The 18,360-nt window shown below is 39.9% G+C and overlaps 1 protein-coding gene across 1 annotated transcript in view; it reads left to right on the top strand.

The window, feature by feature from the left end:
* Positions 1 to 86: 86 nt before the first annotated feature.
* Positions 87 to 18,360, top strand: part of LOC122874455 (c-Maf inducing protein) — a 48,725-nt gene continuing 30,451 nt past the window's right edge. The window contains exon 1 of the mRNA XM_044192334.1: positions 87 to 1,013. Coding sequence (XP_044048269.1) covers positions 690 to 1,013 — 324 coding nt within the window. The 5' untranslated portion in view covers positions 87 to 689. The remainder of the gene's footprint in view (positions 1,014 to 18,360) is intronic.

Raw genomic sequence — 18,360 nt, 5'->3', positions numbered from 1 at the left:
CGGCTCATCCGCTCGCCTCCCCATTGACGTCAGTCCGGTATCACATGAACGAGCGGGGACCAATCGGCGCTGCCGGAGAGTGCTGGCTCCTTTACACCAAGATAGGGGGAAAAGACTGAATAAAAGGAAACCGTGCCAGTGAGCTTGTAATGACCAGAAAACCCTGCGGAAGAGCCCAGAGCTGCCGCCATTGGATATTCTGCCCGTTTTCTTATTATTCCCATGCGTTCCTCGCTGTGGATTATTGTGTTTGGCACCGGGGCGGACGGAATGGATAAGGCCATGGCCCTAACATATTGAATAGCTCGCTGGTGGTGGGGGGGGGAGGCGAGACGCGCACCGTGGAGACAATTCATGGGGCATTGTGCGGGGAGGAAAATGGTGGATTATTTACACTGTATCACAAAAACCTTCCCCCGTCTGGATCTCCTACCATAAGACACTGTTTGCTGGCATTTCTGCGCCTGCCTTAGCCGTGTCTATAGTAACTGAGGTCGTGTTATAGCGGTTGGTAGGTAGGTACCCCCCCTCCCCCCTCCCCCCTCCCCACTCCAGCTCGATCCGAACGACCTTATCCATTTTTTATTTTTCATATACATGTAGGATCTTGTGTCGTTGGTTGCGAGGCGTTCACTCTCCCATCCCTGAGAGTAACATTTGGAAACAATAAACTGTTGGATTACCTAACTATGGATTTCAACAGCGGCAGCGGCGGCGGGGGCAACGAGCTGCACAACAACCAGTTTTATCAGTGCGAGGAGAACAAGCCTCTGCTGGGGGAGATGTCGGAGGGGAATAATAACACCAAGCTGGGCGCAGGGCCGTGCAAGAGGTCCCTGCACCACTGCAGCAGCAGCGGGATGCGATACAAGCTGCTCCACGAGGGGGACATCCAGGTGTGCGTGGTCAAACACCCCCGCACCTTCCTCAGCAAGATCCTCACCTCCAAGTTCCTGCGGAGATGGGAGCCGCACCACCTCACGCTCACAGACAGCAGCCTGATCTCGGCCACCGTGAGTTGCTTTCTAACTAGCCTCCTGTGTGTGTGTGTGTGTGTGTGAGTGAGTGACTATATAATATGCTGCGTTTCACATTCCACAGGCAGTTTTGTGGTGTTTTCTTGTCTGGACGCAGCAGACGCGCACCGAGATTACGCACAGTGTGTTGTTGACGCAGTTTACAAGAAAAGCAGCGTGTCACTGCTTTCATGGCCCATTCTGCTGATAATATCGGCAGCACTCTTGCTGTAGCCTGCACCCCTGCACCCCTCCGCCCCCACATCCATTCCTCTCCATCACTTCCGTTTGCAACACATCTTCACCGTACCTGTGACCCCGCAGCCCTCTGGTTCTCACACTGGGGTGCAGGGGACTCACGAGGTCCCTTGAAGTGGAGGTTCCTGAAGTGTGTGCATGTGTGTGTATGTGTCTTATTGGTCGTTATTTGGCTCCAGGAGGCTTTTAGCAGGTTTAAACTCTTATATTTAACTTATTTAATCAACAAAGAGCTTCTCTCATTAGTCACTGGAAATAAAACCCATCAGCGGGGGTTCCGAGGGCCCTGTTAGGTGTGTGACGAGAAACCAGTTGAGAACCCCTAGTGCAGCAGCCTGCACCCCCATAACAAACTGTTTGTGTGTTGCTTCCTGTCCGTCTTAAGGACGGAGTGCAAAATTGAGAGAAAGGAAGCCCTGATAATGTGCCATATTCAATAATATTGGTATCATTGTTATTCTAATAATCTTACAGGTGAGTTTAGTTTTAGTGGTGGGAATACATAGAGGTCACTTCCTCTGTTGCGGATGTGGCAGCCTATAGGTCCTGTTGATCAGCTGCCAGGCCTACTCAGTGTATCAGTCCAGTGCCAACAGGCCTACATATCATCATAAATATCACCATGCATGGATATTTTAACCGATGGTGGAGTGATAAATACAAAGGAGGAGAGACTATATCTCTAATTGGTGATCCAAACAGTGGCAAAACCAAAAATATATATATATTTTCAGGAAATCAGGATTTATTTTTTCCTTAACATACAATGTCCTCATTATTTTCAATACTATAACTTAACACATTAACTGTATATGCACACCAGCCTGGAGGAATAATACACTGTGTAATTATTAACCACAACAGGAGTCATGTCTGTGGTGGTAATCAATTGTAATTGTTAGAGATTCAGCAAAATAATACCAAAATAACAAAAGCCTTTATTTCCCCTTCTGTTATCAACACTTCTGACATTTTCCACAAAGCCAGGCCCATTGTTTTATCAACACACCTTGTTAGAGGCTTTTTGGATGTCTGCCTATCACACCCACACTACAGGAGTGTGCTGAATTGCTTACTGCAGTGGGCAATGTCTTGGAGACTGTTATCATTGCAGAAAAAGACTTGTGGATGTAGTTGAGGGTGAACCCACCTGAACTCGGCTTACCTGCTTGTTTACAGGGGATTTATGCCTTTTTAGTCCACTATAGATCTCAATAATTCAGCTGATTAATTGTACACATCACACTAAGAATATTTATACAAGTTATGAAAGGGTATGGGCCTTTTATGGGAAAATATGGCTGATTCCTTGCCTGTAGTTCCTGTTATAAGCTCAGTTCTAGTGCTGACTTTTTGGCATCACCATTAAAGCACACTACCACGCAAATGGGATACTATTTTAGGATAATAAAGTAGGCTGCATGCAAACATTTTTAGCATGAACAGTGTTGAGTGATAGCTTCGATGTTCCCATTTGAGTATACACCAAACTTCTTCCTACCATCCAAAAAGAGAGCCAACTTAAACCTGCAATACAGTAATTGAGTTCTTTTTGGTGACTTGTGGGCAGCAGAAACAAGTTGTGCACACAACATTGACATAAACCGTTTTTATGTCTTATTTGTGTCTTTTACGTTGATTTGCCAAACTTTTTAGGAAACAGTTGCTTATCATTCATTTGGAGTTGTGCTTCTGGCACACAAGGTTTATTCATTTCTGTTGCTTGGTATTCAGTGACCTTAACAATAGCATCTCTAACTTTCAATGGAGAGCACACAGACTGGCTGTGTAAAATACTGTAGATTTGGACCACATAGCTAGAGTGTTGAATAGAAGACGTGACACCAAAACTCAACTTTGTGTAATACATGTTGGCTGATGAAAAGATCCAACTGCTGGAGTGCCTACCATAGATGGTGCAAGTGAGACAAGGAATAGGCGGTGGGCGCTTGAAAAGCAGAAGAAGAAGCGGTTATACTACAATTTCTGCCCATTCTGCTATTTCTCATCTCATTTGTTCTACTTGTGTGTTATAGCTCAGGTTAGACTCTTGGTTGAGGGATAGCAAGAGCCATGCCAACACTATGTTGACAGGTAGTGCAGTAAGTGTGGGTCTGTTGTGTAGACTTGTAAGAATTCACAGTTCCAATTTAAAGCCCAGTACAAGTACTTGCAGTTTGGGGGCTTTTTGTATTGCTTTGATCACATTTCCTAGATGTGGTTTTAAGTGGTGTGCTGTAAGCTCCACTACATATCAGTGATTCTTTATTGATTGTGGTTGCAGTGGGAAACGGGGGCACCCTGCGAACTTTGGCCAGTCAACAGCAGCCCTTAGCTACAGCCAGGAAATCATCTCTGTGGTAGCAGGAATTAGGCAAAACGTATTTGTACATCTCTACATCAGAATTCATGGAGGGTGTCTTGCATTTTTGGCCTTAAACGCTCATTGCTGTGGTGTTCTTGTATTGCCACTCTCCAGGGATATCTTGTCACTTGGGACAATTAAGGGTGTATTTTGGGGGTGAATTTCTATGGTTGAAGCTTATTTTTCACATTAACTACCTCCTCTATTTACTCCAAAACAAACTTCAATTGGCTACTAGACACCAAGTGTTACAAGCAGCTGATGTTAAAGCTCTCATAGACTGGATGTAAGTTGAATCACTATGTGTTCTACAAGTAGCTCAGTACATTCAGTGAGCACGTTAGTTGGTAAACCTAACAGCTCTGCCACCAGTTTTACCTTTACGAGGCTTGTAATGTTCAGTTTTTGTTGATGCTGTAATAGAGGTGTTAATTCAACTAGAGTGTATGTTAATTATGGAGGTTGTAGTCAGTGGTGCTGGACTGCATTAAACTGAGAGGTGTTTTTGTCCACCCCATTTACATACATGATGGGGCAGAATATCAGAAACACCAGCTGAATAAGACATCTGACAGTGTCAATAAAAAATGAACATTATAAGCTTCATAAAGGTGGAATTTATGGCAGAGCTGTTGTATTGGATTGCATTAGATTGTACAGGTGTACCTAATAAAGTGGCCACTGAGTGTAAACATTTATGAAAATGGATTTCCAACCCAGCATTCTCTTGCAACTACGTCCATATTAAAAACTCACAATTTAGGTTCTGTGAGTGCGCATTTAGTTTCCGTCTTGGTTTCACTCGCTCCGTGTCCAATAAAACAATCCACATAGTTCGTTTTCTTATAAAATATCTTCCTTTAATCTTGATTGTCAGTTAAATAAAACAAATAAAATTATAAAGGCAAAATATGATCTTAAATCTTCAATATCACGGATGCGGTAAAGAAAACTGTGCGACTCCACTGTAATCCCTAAGAGCGCACTACCGCCAAAGCTTCACAGTCGTGATTCTCAAAGAGCCAGTACGCAATTTTAACATATTACATATTTACAGTGTAAAAATACAGAATATCCATCCAAATGGTATACACAAACAAAGTAAGCTCACAAAAGAAGCCAACTCAAACAAAAATATTCAAAAACTGAATCCAATCAAAATAGGCTCCTACAGGTTCAATGCCAACATTCAGTACCAATGCAGAAAGTAGTATGGTCTTTATGTAGCGAGACAGATAGTAAGGGTGTGGACATCCAGGGGTATCAGGCATCAGACTTTGATGCAGAAGATGGGAGTTTGTATGCTGTCACAGATCTGCAAATTACATTTGCCTTTTTATTAAACCTAATCACAATCTTTCCCTAACCTTAACCAAGTCATGTAGTTGTCTAACCCTAACCATACCTTAACTGTGTAATATCAATGATCTTTCCCTAACCATAACTACACTGTTGTTGCCATGGACAGAACATTTTCAAAACTTTGGCATTGGACATTAAAAATACGTAATTTAACATAATCCAAGATTTTTCAGAATTGTTCAATATCAACATTTTTGTCTGGCGACTGGGGTGTGCTTGAGCATGAAAGTTCATTCATGACCTTGGAAACAGTAGTAACAATCTTATCCCAAGGTCCACTTAGTAGCTTTTTCTAGTGAATCTTCTGGAACAAGTAGACATTGAGTTAAGTTTTTTGGTGTAACTACTGTGTATATGAGAAGTCTACCTCCATAGACATTCTGTGAATTTAACTTTTGTTGCCTCATGCTATTATATAGTTATTTTCATGCAGTATATATTTCCAAGGATCTCACTTGCTTATAGTAGGTTCTTTATTGTTCTTGATTCAAAGAGCCAAATGTCACTGACTGGCTGTCATAAATTTTCCTGTCAAACCCTCAGAGACTAATGGAAATGTTGTTCTGTAAGATAACAATGCACCTTAAGGCATCAATTGAATGCCTTAAGCTCTGCACATTTCATTAATGTAGCAGAAAATATGAACATTACTCAAAATGGTGTCATTTATCATAAACTGCCCTTTAGTGAACCATAGTCTGTTTTGTATTCATGGCAAAAACTGAATCTGTATAAACCCCAGTGGTAGAAATTATGATGCTAATTCTTCTGTTTTGAATCAAGTCATGTGTGCCATGTCATGATTTATCCAGATAGTCTCTCAACTTGTGTGTTTGTGTGTGTGGATGGTGACACCCCGTTTACAGCGATCATGTGTCTGCGAGTTGGCTTGTCGACGATGTCACATATTCTTCACTCTGCAGAGGCTGAAATATGAGGAAGAGGGTTTTATTCAGTGTGAAGCATGAATGTGCATTTCCTGAGTGGAGGTTTTGTGCTCGGTGTCGAAGAGAGCGGTTATGTGGGCAGAAGAACAATGCTGACCCATTTGCTCTGCTTACAGAGAGACTACTTCCAACAAGGAGGCAAAGAGCGTTGACTCTGCATCTCCAACAACATCCCCATGCACAGCAAATAACTGAGATGATTATGAGAAAAGAGCTTTGTGAAAGTCAGCATAGCTGCCAAGAGGGTTTCATTAGTTTCAGTAACAAAAATCACATAAATCCCGTTTAAGTTACAGCTTTTTTACAACTCACATTTCTCTATACTGAATTCACATATTTCAAAACTCAGAACAGAAGTCAATGTGAACCAAACTGTGGAACATTTTTCATTGCTTTCGCACAAAATGCATTTGCGTTTTCTCACTTAAACTCAACCACCACCAAAACTCTGTGCACATATTTACATTCTAATATCAAACGGGATGATGTGGCGTTTCACCATTCTCTTCCAGTCACAGTGGTTTACAGCCCATCCCAGGATGGCGTCACTTTTCCTTCCACCTTACTCTCTATTTGTCATCCTCATCGTGGAATTCTTGTCGTCGTGGAGGTGGAAAGTTTATCACCACCAGCCACATGATCAGATGTCCCTCTTGGACACTATGAATGCTGGATGTCTGGACATATCTGCAGAAGATTGCCAGGGATGGATCAGGCATGCAAAAAGATTCTTTCCCAGGTGAATTACAAGAGAGGACATAAAGTGTGACGCGGATGACAACCATTGAATGTCTATATCTGTAGCTATCCTATACATGTATGTATAGTTTTGTATTGCATTACTGGAATTAGTTTAGTTTCATTTTGTGCACTTACAAAAATGGCAAAAAAACAAACGCCTGTAAGGTAGCACAATCCATGTAATAAAGAAGTGACTTTATTTTTGTTGTAATGGAATCTTGACAAATGTTGTCAGTGTCCGGGTACAAGAGTTGATCCTGAGATGATGAAGTGTTTTGGTTACATTAGTGCATTTTGGATGTGAGAGTAACTGTTGTGCTGAGCTGCATGTCAGTAAAGACAACTGTATGCAGTTTTGAAAACATGAACTTGGTATAGAGAAATGTGAGTTAGCAATTGTAAAAAACTGTAAAGCAATGTTAATTTTTCCACAACTTAAATCCTGCTATATTATTTTGAAAGTTGTATAGAAAATTACATTGTGTCAGTATTCAATTTTGTTGTTAATTTCTTTGATTTTCACTCATTTAAAGTAGTCATATTATGTGTTTTGGCTTTTTATCTTTCTTTATTGTGTTATATATCTTTTTTGTGCATTTAATAGGTTTACAAAGTGAAAAAGGGACCCGAAAGGCAGTCACCCTCTGCCACAGAAAACACTGCTCCTGAACTGCCTGAAAACAGCTCCAGCCTTTACTTCCGTAACGTATCTGCGTCACTATGTAACACGCGTCATTACGCACGAATTGAGCAGTTTCCACAAGTACACCTAAATATGAAATTAAAGTAACGTTATGTACCCTGCAGGCAGTCAATAAAGTTGTTACTGTGATGAAGGGAGACAGTGCACAGTTAAAACGTTAGCTATGAAAAATAAATTAGTTACAAGTTAATAACTTACCACTCTGAAACGTCTTGCTCCAGTCTCGGTCGTGAAGCTGGTTCGGGTTGTTGGAACATGTACGACTGAACCGAAGCCATAGTTACCGGCTGAAGCGGCTTTGTTTTGGATCACGCTACCGTCTTCGCTGGACCCGCCCTACTGCTTCTGATTGGCTAGCAGTCCATACCTAGGTACTGGGCATGTGCAACTCCCATCAAAGATCGAATAGAAGTGAGATGCCTCACTCGGTAGCTAAAACGGAGCGTTCAAGACACAGGGTGAAAAGAGGTGCTGCAGCAGTGTGCACTGTGAGGAAAAAATATGGTGTTTTTTGAAAATTAAACCATGTAAACCTATTCTGGTACAACCAAAATAAGATAATGAACCTGAAAATGAGCATAATATGACCACTTTAAGGAGGAATTAACAAATGAATGAGTGTGAATAAATGAGTGTTTTTCTGCATGTACATGTAGTGATAGTAGAAGATAGTAATGTATGTGTGTGTATGTGTGTGTGTGTGTGTGTGAGAGAGAGAGAGATCTCACTCGGCAACAAGAGAGAGTTGTGACTCACTTTTCTTTCCTTTGACAGACCTGCCTGCCACATCTTTAGTCATAAACCTAACCTACATCACATTTGCGTAAGAAGGGCGCTAGCAAATAAGCACTTCCTGTGTTGCGCCTCGCTCACAAAAAGGCCTGAGATGAAAGGAATCTGGATGTGCCGCAAGCATGAGGGGCTCATTATAGGTAGCAAGGCGAGAGACAGGAGCCTTTTAAAAATCAATCAGGGAGGCTTGAGTGTCTACTGGTCACGTATGGAGTCTGAAGCCACATCACCAATCTATTTTAATGATGGTACTTTTTCTAGTTATGATTAGTGTGATTCTCAGTGTCAGTTTTGCTTTCACTGAAGATTGTTTGGGTGTTTAATAGCAAAGAATAATCAAATACCATATAAAGGTTATCGGCATCTAACATTTTTTTTGGCAATCAATTTATCTCAAGCAAAAGAGAGGTTGTTTATTTGATAAGCATACTGGTCTTATCTTGCAAGTCTTATTTTGCTGCCTTCATCTACTGCAAGTAAATACTTTTGGCTTCAGAAGTCATAAATATGACATGTGATTCACTTAGAAGTATGTGTGTGTATTTATGTGTTTAAGCTTTTCCATGTCCACAGGGTTGCATACATCCATGCATAGAAGCTGTTTCAGTTGCTTTCTCAGTTTATGCCAAAACAGTAGAAAACCTCTTGCATTTTTTTTACTGGGCATGCACAGGCCATTTGAGATGACACCTTTACACTGTTAACACCAAGTGGTTTTCTGCTATATTTAAGCCTGATGTGTAATTTACAGATTAAGTGTCATCAAGTCAGGATTCTCAAGAATGGATCAGATCACAGTCATACATTAGTGTTTTTAAAAAGATCTGCTTTTCCTGACCACACAGAGAGACCAACATTTTTGGAGGGGAGTGATCCATATTTGGTGGTAGACAACACCAGTGTAGATGAAATGACATCACAGAGACAAGCAAATTTCATATTAATTAAATTAATATGAATTTGCTCTAGGCCTAGTGTATAGAATAAAGAAAAATAAAATTACATACAACAGTGCTTCTTAGATGCATTTTATACCTGTTTAGCACCAACAAAATTTCAAAAGGCCTTACTGTAGTCAACAGTTTCTATTGCTTTTCTTCCTTGTAGCCTGTTTCAGCACCAATTATTATTAAATTATGTACAAATTTAGTGTCTTCACATGTTAACGCCACAATGTTGTGTTGCCTATCTCGCAAATTCTCGTTCATTGTTTTAGTAAACCGAGTGCACCTCATGTACTGAAACATACATGAACCATGTTGGTGTCAGTCTCTGACCAGACAACAAAAAGGGTGTAGTTTTCATTGAGTATTAGGGTGAACATGTTAAAGTTTGAATGAAGTGCATCTGTTGTGATACAGAGCTCTTACGCCTTGTTCACACATATGGACTCTGGATGCAAGTCATTGTAAACTGAACCTCAATACATATGCTGGCGCCGCCCACCTCAAAGACTCAAAAGGTACCTAGTGGTGTGACGTGTGGGAGATGAGAACGTTTAACTTTACAACGTATGAGAGGAACAACTCGTTTATTCCTACGGGATATACTTCAGACCGGCACATACGGGTACTTCGCAAAACATCATGGCTGCGCCCCCTTTTGGGGGATAGAAAACCGAAGATTCAACAGATGTAATTTGACGTGTTTTTGGGTTACAATTTTGACAAGTTTGAATACATTCCTTTCGTATTAAAAAAGCCTTTGTTTTATTGACATGTCTAGTAATGATTTTGTGACCTTGCCTGAACCTGAGCCTTTGCGAAACCATGATAAATTAAGGTTGATCGGATCGTTCAGCCGTCTTGCGCCTTCAGTCTTCCCCGGTCCCAACACTGCGGCCAGACTTTGCTTATCCAGACATCTCTTCTCATCTTCTGGCCTCAACCCAAAGCATGGCCCTAATACTAATCTCAGCCATGTCTGAACTAGGCCTAAACAGAACAATTTGATTGATTACAGGCTGTACAAAGGCAAAGGAAACTCTACTCAAGGTACAAAAGTACCTCATAATCTGTCCACAATATATCTTTGCAAATTTAAAAAACCCTATATTTTGATAACAGCAAACGTTATTATATCTGCACACATCAAACCTACACTCTTGAACTGCAAGACTAAATCATAAAATGTAGGTTAGATTGTCCTTTAAAATTAAACTAGAATTTACATTGTGGAGGCAGCAATGTGTGAACGACAATGGTGGAACAGGACATGTATACGAGAAAGCTCGAAAGAGAAAGAGTGTGTCTTTGCTGAAGCAAAGCCAGAGGATGTTGTGAATAAAGTAGACATCCAGATCAGCTGACCACACAGCACGTCACGCTGCTCCTTAAAGCAGAAGCAGCAAAAGATAACTGCACTGTCAGCCCTTGTTGGTGGTATTGTTTCAATTCAAAATAAAGGGAAGAGAAACGACCTGCAGTGACTAAAAACTATGAGCTCATACACACACACACACAAACACACACACAAGGCTTTAAAAGGCTCTGGGCAGGCCTCCAGGACAGGCTGCAGTACATGTTCATATTCAAATACTGGATCCTCCCAGTTTTGTTTGAACAATGCAGCCATTAAGCAAAGATTTGAGTTATAGTTGGGAATGATAGCGCTCTCTGCCATATTGATTTATGATTTTTAGAAGAGATTGGAATTGGACTCGTTCCCCTCATTCTACCTTGTTATGTGTGTCTGTGAGTGATGGATAAGGTGAAGGAAAACAGAGAAACCAAACAAGAGAGAATGGGAGGAGCAAACTCTTGACAGGGAATGGAGACTGCAGCCCTGCGGTGGTCATTCTTTATTAGGGACTTTTTTTAGTCATGTCTTTCAGGGAAACTGTGGGTTGTTTTTAACCATGATGAAAAAAGCCATATTCAGCCAGGGCAGCGGGAAGTCACTCACACCCCTCTTCTATTGCTGGATGCTATGAAACTTCATCTTTTGTGCATGGAAACTTGAACTTGACCTCACACCTTAGTTATACTTTACATCTCCCTTTAAATACTTTAAAGTATTTCTCATTCTGAGTACTCTGAAAGGTGACTGTCAGTTAGAGGTTAAATGATATTCAGCATGTGGCTTCATGTGGGAGCTAGAACTAGATTATGTTAACCCACAGTTGTCACATGTGACATGTTAAAACTAACACATGAAGACAACACTGGTCCCCTCTCATTGGTTACCTGTCATTACTTTCAGTGGAGGCTTCGATATTAGTCATTAGCAGTGACCCTTTTCACAGTTCAAAGGTTCACTTCTACTACTGTACCAATCAGACATCTATGGGAGGTGATTAGATGATGATGTGCCACCCCACTTCTTTAAAATGAAACGCAACACTTCCTGCAGATGTGTTAAATCAAAAGAATGGTTTAATGTGTGTTTTGCATTAACAGCAAACAGCAGTAAATTAGAACAGGAGCAGATTGAGAAACAAGCAACGTCTTTAGAATGTTTGATAAAATATATTAAAAAAACAAGGGAAATTAACAATAAAGGCCTAAAGGTCTCTAATATAATTCTGCTTCAAATACAGGCCTGGTTATTAAATGCCCCCACCCTTATTAAAGTTGCACTAGCTGCATGGCCTATATTTATGGATTCAAATGTGTTCAAAGAGTGACTTTAGTTTGTAGCTTTGGGAACATTGCCATGTTTTTTTTTTTTGTTTGGAAATTGGGAAGTATGTTTAATCATGTGTCATGTTGATGTTTGATTGAAAAAGAGAGCTGTCAATGATGTATTGTCCAGCCTACTTGAAATGACGTCTTAAGCTTATTCATCTGTGGCCTTGCCAGACCACAGTGAGATGTGAAACCGTGGCCTGACTTTGAGCAAATCAGACTCTAATTTAAAACATTTACTTTCTTAAAGTTTCTCTTTTTGTAAGCCACACTCTTAAGGTGACATTAAGTTGGAGCTTATGCAACAAAAGTATTCATCTGTTAAATTTTTATTATTTTAAAATGTGAAGAAGGAATGCAAACATGATAGAGTCCCTAGAGTTAAAATGCAAAATTACCATTATCATTATTGTCTGCATGAATGGAATGACGTGCGCATGCAGACCAATGCAAAACAGTTTTGGAGTTACTCCTCAGTTTCTCTGCAACATAAATCATTTGACAAGTTATTTTGTTTTAACCCCTGTCTAGCATTGCAGGTTGGCGATTGACTGTGTGTCTGTGGAATATTAAAGAATGAACTACTTTGGGATTATACATATAGTTTTATATATTGAGAGCTAGAGCTCTGTGGTAAACAATTTGCTCACTCAGTCATGCTCTTGAGACATTTTTATAACTGACTGATGACATTTAAATAACTGAAAAGTAGAAAGATATTTAGGCATGTTCAGTCCGCTGATTCACTTTCTGACGTAACTGTGTGTTTGTGCATGTGTCTGCCATGTGTCTGAATACTGAATGTTGACCTGCTACTACAAGGAATAACCATGGCAATTTTTAGGTTTATTTTCCACTGTGACCTTCAGAACTGCACATGCGAGGTTCTTCACAATCTGATTTATAGTTTTGTTTGGGTTAATGTTGTATTTGGATGAAGTGTGGAGCTACTTAGAATTTCCCAGCTGTTACACTCCCATTCACTGTGTAAGTTGTGGTCTGTGCTGCCAGGAAATTATGTTACTCTTGCTACACCCGTTATTATTGTATTGTTGGTTTTGTAATTTTTATTGTTGCGATTGTTTTTGTAGCGGTCACTGTTTGGTTGGTGTTGCTGTTGCTTTGGTTGTTGCCGTGAGTTGCCATGGTTGTTGTATGTTTAGTACATGCTGATGTCATTCTGTACAGTTTCTGAGTATTAATTCCTTTGTCCACATTCCAAGAATTCTTAATTTTGTAATCAAAGGCCTGTAATATCTTAACTTATCAAGTGTTTGAAGACATGTATTGATCACATTCCACTTTCTGTTAGTAAGGATAACAAAGAAGTGAGAAAACTATAATTTCCCAATCCTAAAGCTACCAGTTTTCCAGTACTTATTCCAGGGTAATTTTTTTAGTTAGCTTGTGTTTGTATGTTGAGTATGTTGAGGAGTGCAGTGAATAATTATTTTCTTCATCAAGGGTCCATCATTATTATTTTTTACGTAATCAATGTATGTAATTGATCAAATAATCATTTAGTATTCAAAAGTAATGACAAATGTCCATCACAAGTTGTCAGAGTCTTTTTTTTATACTAATAGTCTAAGACACAAATGCATTCAATGTACAATGATGAGCAAGGCTCGATTGGCAATCAAGCAATGTGAGCTACTGTCCTCAATGGGCCCCAAGGCGCCATATGATTCATATAATGTATGGTAATTTCATTAATTGCATTTTGTTTGGTGATGTCTGCCAATAAATATCAACTGTGGAGTTTTCTTTTGTAAACCAACAATTATGTTTACATTCACTCCAAAACACGTGTGTATCCTTGAGGCCTAATAAATGTGTTGAATGGATTTCCTTCTTTATAAAACATTTCTTGTTTGCTAGCTAGTAGTCTTTTTCTTCACTATCTTTGTTGTACCAACTGCTGATCAGTGGAACAGCGTGAAACCATTGCCTGGATGTATTGTGTCACCCGCGTCCCTATGCATGTGCATGAAATACAAACAAAACAGGGACCCACTCTTAAAAACATTGCTCCATAGCACTACTAGTGTTCAAAAACTCCAAAGGGTACCTTTAAGGTGGGTCCTGAAGCTCCTCTACAGTTATCTTGTAGAGGAGCTCTACAGTATGTCCAAATTTACATGGTGCATTTTGCTAAATAAATTGTGTTTAACCAAACTCAATAGGGCCCCACATTCAAGTTTTACCCTGGGTCCCTCTAGTGAGTTAATCTGGCCATGGAAATGAGACAGAGCATCAAAAAGCAACACATTCTTACAATTTAGAAGCAAATAACAGCTATTTTTTACTTGAAAAGGTGTTTGAACAATTGTGGAACTGTTTGATTGAGTAATGACTTAAAGACTTTACTTTTTGGCTTGAAAAGTTTCTTGGAACTGTGTTTTCACAGAAAGTAGCAGTGTCAAACCACAGAGGACTGTCACCAAACAGCTAACTCAACAGAAGTGTTCTCTATCCTCTCCTCTGTGAAGGACTGCATGACTTGTTGACAGGTCAGCAGTGTGTTTTTGTCCTCTAAGTTTAGGAGCAGCAATTTGGTTGTTCCTTAGCAAATGGAGAAGTAGAGCAGCTTATTGTTCAGGGAAATGACTCTTTAATGCTCGGCAACGTCACATACGAGTCCAGCAGCTTCACATGAGTTCCACGGTGTGACTAAGTTCCTAAACAGAGCATATGACATGTTTATGTTAGTGTTTGATCAATCTGTTGATTACAGCGAAGGTGTTTGAACAAACAGAGCTATCATATCACCTTCAAATCTGGGTCGCTGCTGAATGTCCTTTTGTTTGGGAACTACTGTTGTGTGATTATTGATAAATATGAAACCGAGGGAACACAGGATGTGAAATGATAATGTTTGCTTGATGACAGGAACAGGAAGAAATGTGCACTCAAATGCCCTGTTATCCACTTGCTATCTGTCTTCAACAGGAGGGTTGTGGTTGTCACTCTGTGTGATGCAAGCAAACACAGTGGCTGCAAAAGACCACAGAGGTTTCATGTGAGCCAAATGTCATTCAGTGTCCACAATGTCTCTGTCTTGGTAGATATGGTTATATACAGTATGTAACATCCTACTTTGTTACATACTTTATTACACAGCTGTGTATGCATATGTACATGTCACCCAGTGCTACAGTGTGGCTCATTAATGTGGAACGATATATCAGGCTTTGGATACGCACACAATACTTGTTAGTGCGATCAATTTATTCTTGGTTTTACCATTGGTTTCCATTCATATCCAACAGTACAGTAAAAAAAAAATGTATTGGAGGGACATAAAACTTGCTTCATGTTTGCTTTGTTTGTTGAAAATGTTACTTTGTTAGTTATTTATTGGCTAGTTAGTTAGTTATTGTTGCATGGTAATGCACTGCACACTTAAATCAGTCACCATGTGAAAAGCATTGATATGGGGCTGCAGTCATTATTTCCATCATCATTTTCATCATGTTGCTTGTTTTATTTGACCAAATGATATTCGTTAACACTTTATAATAATGATCAGTCATTTTTACCCATTAGTTAATAATAAACTAATCACCAACAAAACATTCATATTGTAAATGACTGATTAGTTTATCATTAACTAATGGCATATACAGTACATGACTTATAACATGTTATTATGAAAGGTTACTTAATATTCCATTTACAATTAAATAAAACAAATGGAGCAAATCCTGATTTGAGAAGCTGGATCTAGCATTTCTGCTTGATAAAATAACGTGAACAGAGTAATATTCACATCAATCAATTAATTGACAAACTGTTTCAGCACTACTTAATATGCAACTAGAATGTAACTATGAAAACAATAAAAACAGACAAGGTGTTCACTGTGATGGATTGCTCATCAGAAGCAAGTTTCAAGCCACTAAGTATATTTTCTCACTGTAGTGGAATGAATGGAAGCCAATGGCTGCCTGGAAGGTTGAAATATACACCTTAAAACATCTGCCAGACTGCAAGTTGCAAGTCGCACTTTGAGAAATGGATTGGAATGACATGTGAGAGTAAACATAATTTGTAGTGAATGGTTTAAGACATACAAAAAATGCAGTAGCATTCTTGCATCCTCCTGAAGGATGAAACCCTGAAACAAATCTCAAGTATATAAAAGTTGACATTTTTAGAATGAATGTGCTTTCTAGGCTGTTATTTCTCTTCCAAACTCTGCCCATCTTGCCACCGAAAAACATTAACTTTAGATCGCTTAATCTCTCTTGTTTAGATGGCAAGGTAGGTGTCCACGGGTAAGATACAAGGTTTTGCAGCTACCAAAAAACCTAGGTGGTTGGGCGCTCCTCAACCTCAGGCATTACTGGTGGGCCTGTCAGTTGAGGGCATTGACAATATGGGCTACAGATAAAACGGAGACAAGATGGTTAGAGATTGAGAAGTCGGCCTGTCCTTTGTCAGAGGTGGTATTCACTGATCCCAGAAGGAGGCCTTAGGCCCCGATCAAACAGGACGCGGTTCTTGCAGTGAGAGGCATCTTTGTTGTTTTCTATAGGCAGTAAGCGTTTTGTGCACTGCTAATGCACCCTGGGCACCTCACGTTTTTGCAGGAGCTCTCTGAATGCCTCGAGTTGAGCAGAAAAGCGCCCGACTTCATTTGCGTTTTTTCCCCATTGTCCAATCAGATGAATTGAGAGTTGCTTGGAAATAACAATCATGGAGGATAAACTGGTGGCTGTTGCTGGATACCCAGAGCTATGTGATTTTACCAACCGTAGTTACCATGATTTGAACAGAAAACAGCGGGCCTGGAGGCAAATTAGTGCACTACTTGAGATTTCAGGTAAGTTGTTTTCATTCATTTAAACTGTACTAATACTTAACTGGTAGCATACAGTTCATGGTTTGTGTTAAGCTAACTTTAACTCACTTTCAACTTTGTCAAACGGCTCATCTTAAAATAAACCTTGAACCAACCATCATCCAGACGAAGCTCCTGGACCAGCTGGTGGTATTCCCCGTTCCTCTTTCTGAGGGTCCCATGTTCCCACACTGATCTCCGTTTTCCTGTGTTCAGCGTACTATTTGGGAGCAGCCTCTCACCCTCAATCAAAGCCAGAGCAATATATATCTATATTTTAAATATATATATCTACATTTATATATACTGTAAGTCTATAAAGTATTTGGTTTCAAGCTCCATAGAGACCCATTGTTAGTCATACTTGGGGTATTGCCTGAAGAAATAAAAGAAATAAATACTTAATAATTTTCCATACTGCTGGCAGCTGCCAAACAAGCAATAACACTGAACTGACAACTGACAATCCCATGACAAGTGGCAATCAATAATCAAAGCAATCTACTTAAAGGACCAGTGTGTAAGATTTAGGGGGATCTGTTGGCAGAATATGGCAGAAATGGAATATAATATTCATAAGTATATTTTCATTAGTGTAAACCTGAAAATAAGAATTGTGTTTTTGTTACCTTAAAATTAGCCCTTTACAACTACAGAGGGAGCGGGTTCTCTTCCACGGAGTCCGCCATGTTGCACCGCCATGTTGCACCACCATGTACAGTAGCCCAGAAAGGACAAAACAAACACTGCATCTAGATTGGGCCTTTCGTGAGTTTTGCGGCCACCGTAGGTTCTCCTACACGCTTGGAAGGGGAGGGTGAGGCGAGCGGTATTCACTTGGTTGCAAACTGCAATTTCACCGCTAGATACCACTAAATCCTACACACTGGACCTTTTAATGGAAAAAATTACTTTTATGTTGAGACTACAAAATATATAATTTACAGAGAAATGGTCAATTTGGTTGAGGGCAATAGGAGAAGGGTGGCTCTGGATTGGCTTACCTGAGGGACAGGTACACTTGTGGGTGGAGAGGTTATGGGCATCAAAGTAATTATACAATCTTAATACTTTGGATTTATTTGTTTTTGTTCATGTACTGTGTTATTTTTTCTGGGTATTCTGCAACATCAAAGTGATTGATAAATATGTATATTTTCCAGATATATTACTGTATGAATAGACGTAGATGTAGGGGTGGGGAACGAGAGGCGGTCGGTGGGAAATGGCATGTCGGCAGGAAAGAGGACTGGAATGGGTGGGAAGTATCGATGGCACAGGAGCATAACAAAAACTAACTGAATATTGACAGGACAAACAAATGCTGGCACAGTAGAGGGTAGAATGAAAGGGGTTGTAAAAAGGCTTATTTCGAACCCCATATTTCTTTGAAGAAGAATGAATGTAATATGTAGAATGTATATTGAAAACTTTTGTACCCAATAAACAATAAGTTGCAAAAAAAAGTTACATTTAGAGATAAAAGGTTTTCACCCAACAGTGAGACAGTTTGTTTTTGAAAATACAGTGCATAGGTCATTCTTTCTTTCTTTTTTCCTCCTTTCTTTCTTTCTTTTTCCTTCCATCATTGCTCCTTGTCTGCTTCTCCCTGGAAACAAAAAGAAAACACAACATACATCTCCATCCCCTTGTTTCTATGGCAACACAGCAGTGAGGAGAGGAAACAAGAGGAGCTGTAGCCTC

This window comes from Siniperca chuatsi, linkage group LG4 (genome assembly GCF_020085105.1).
Source record: "Siniperca chuatsi isolate FFG_IHB_CAS linkage group LG4, ASM2008510v1, whole genome shotgun sequence".
Lineage (NCBI taxonomy): Eukaryota > Metazoa > Chordata > Actinopteri > Centrarchiformes > Sinipercidae > Siniperca > Siniperca chuatsi.
Note: the sequence above shows the minus strand (reverse complement) of the source record. Positions and strands in the feature narration are given on the sequence as shown.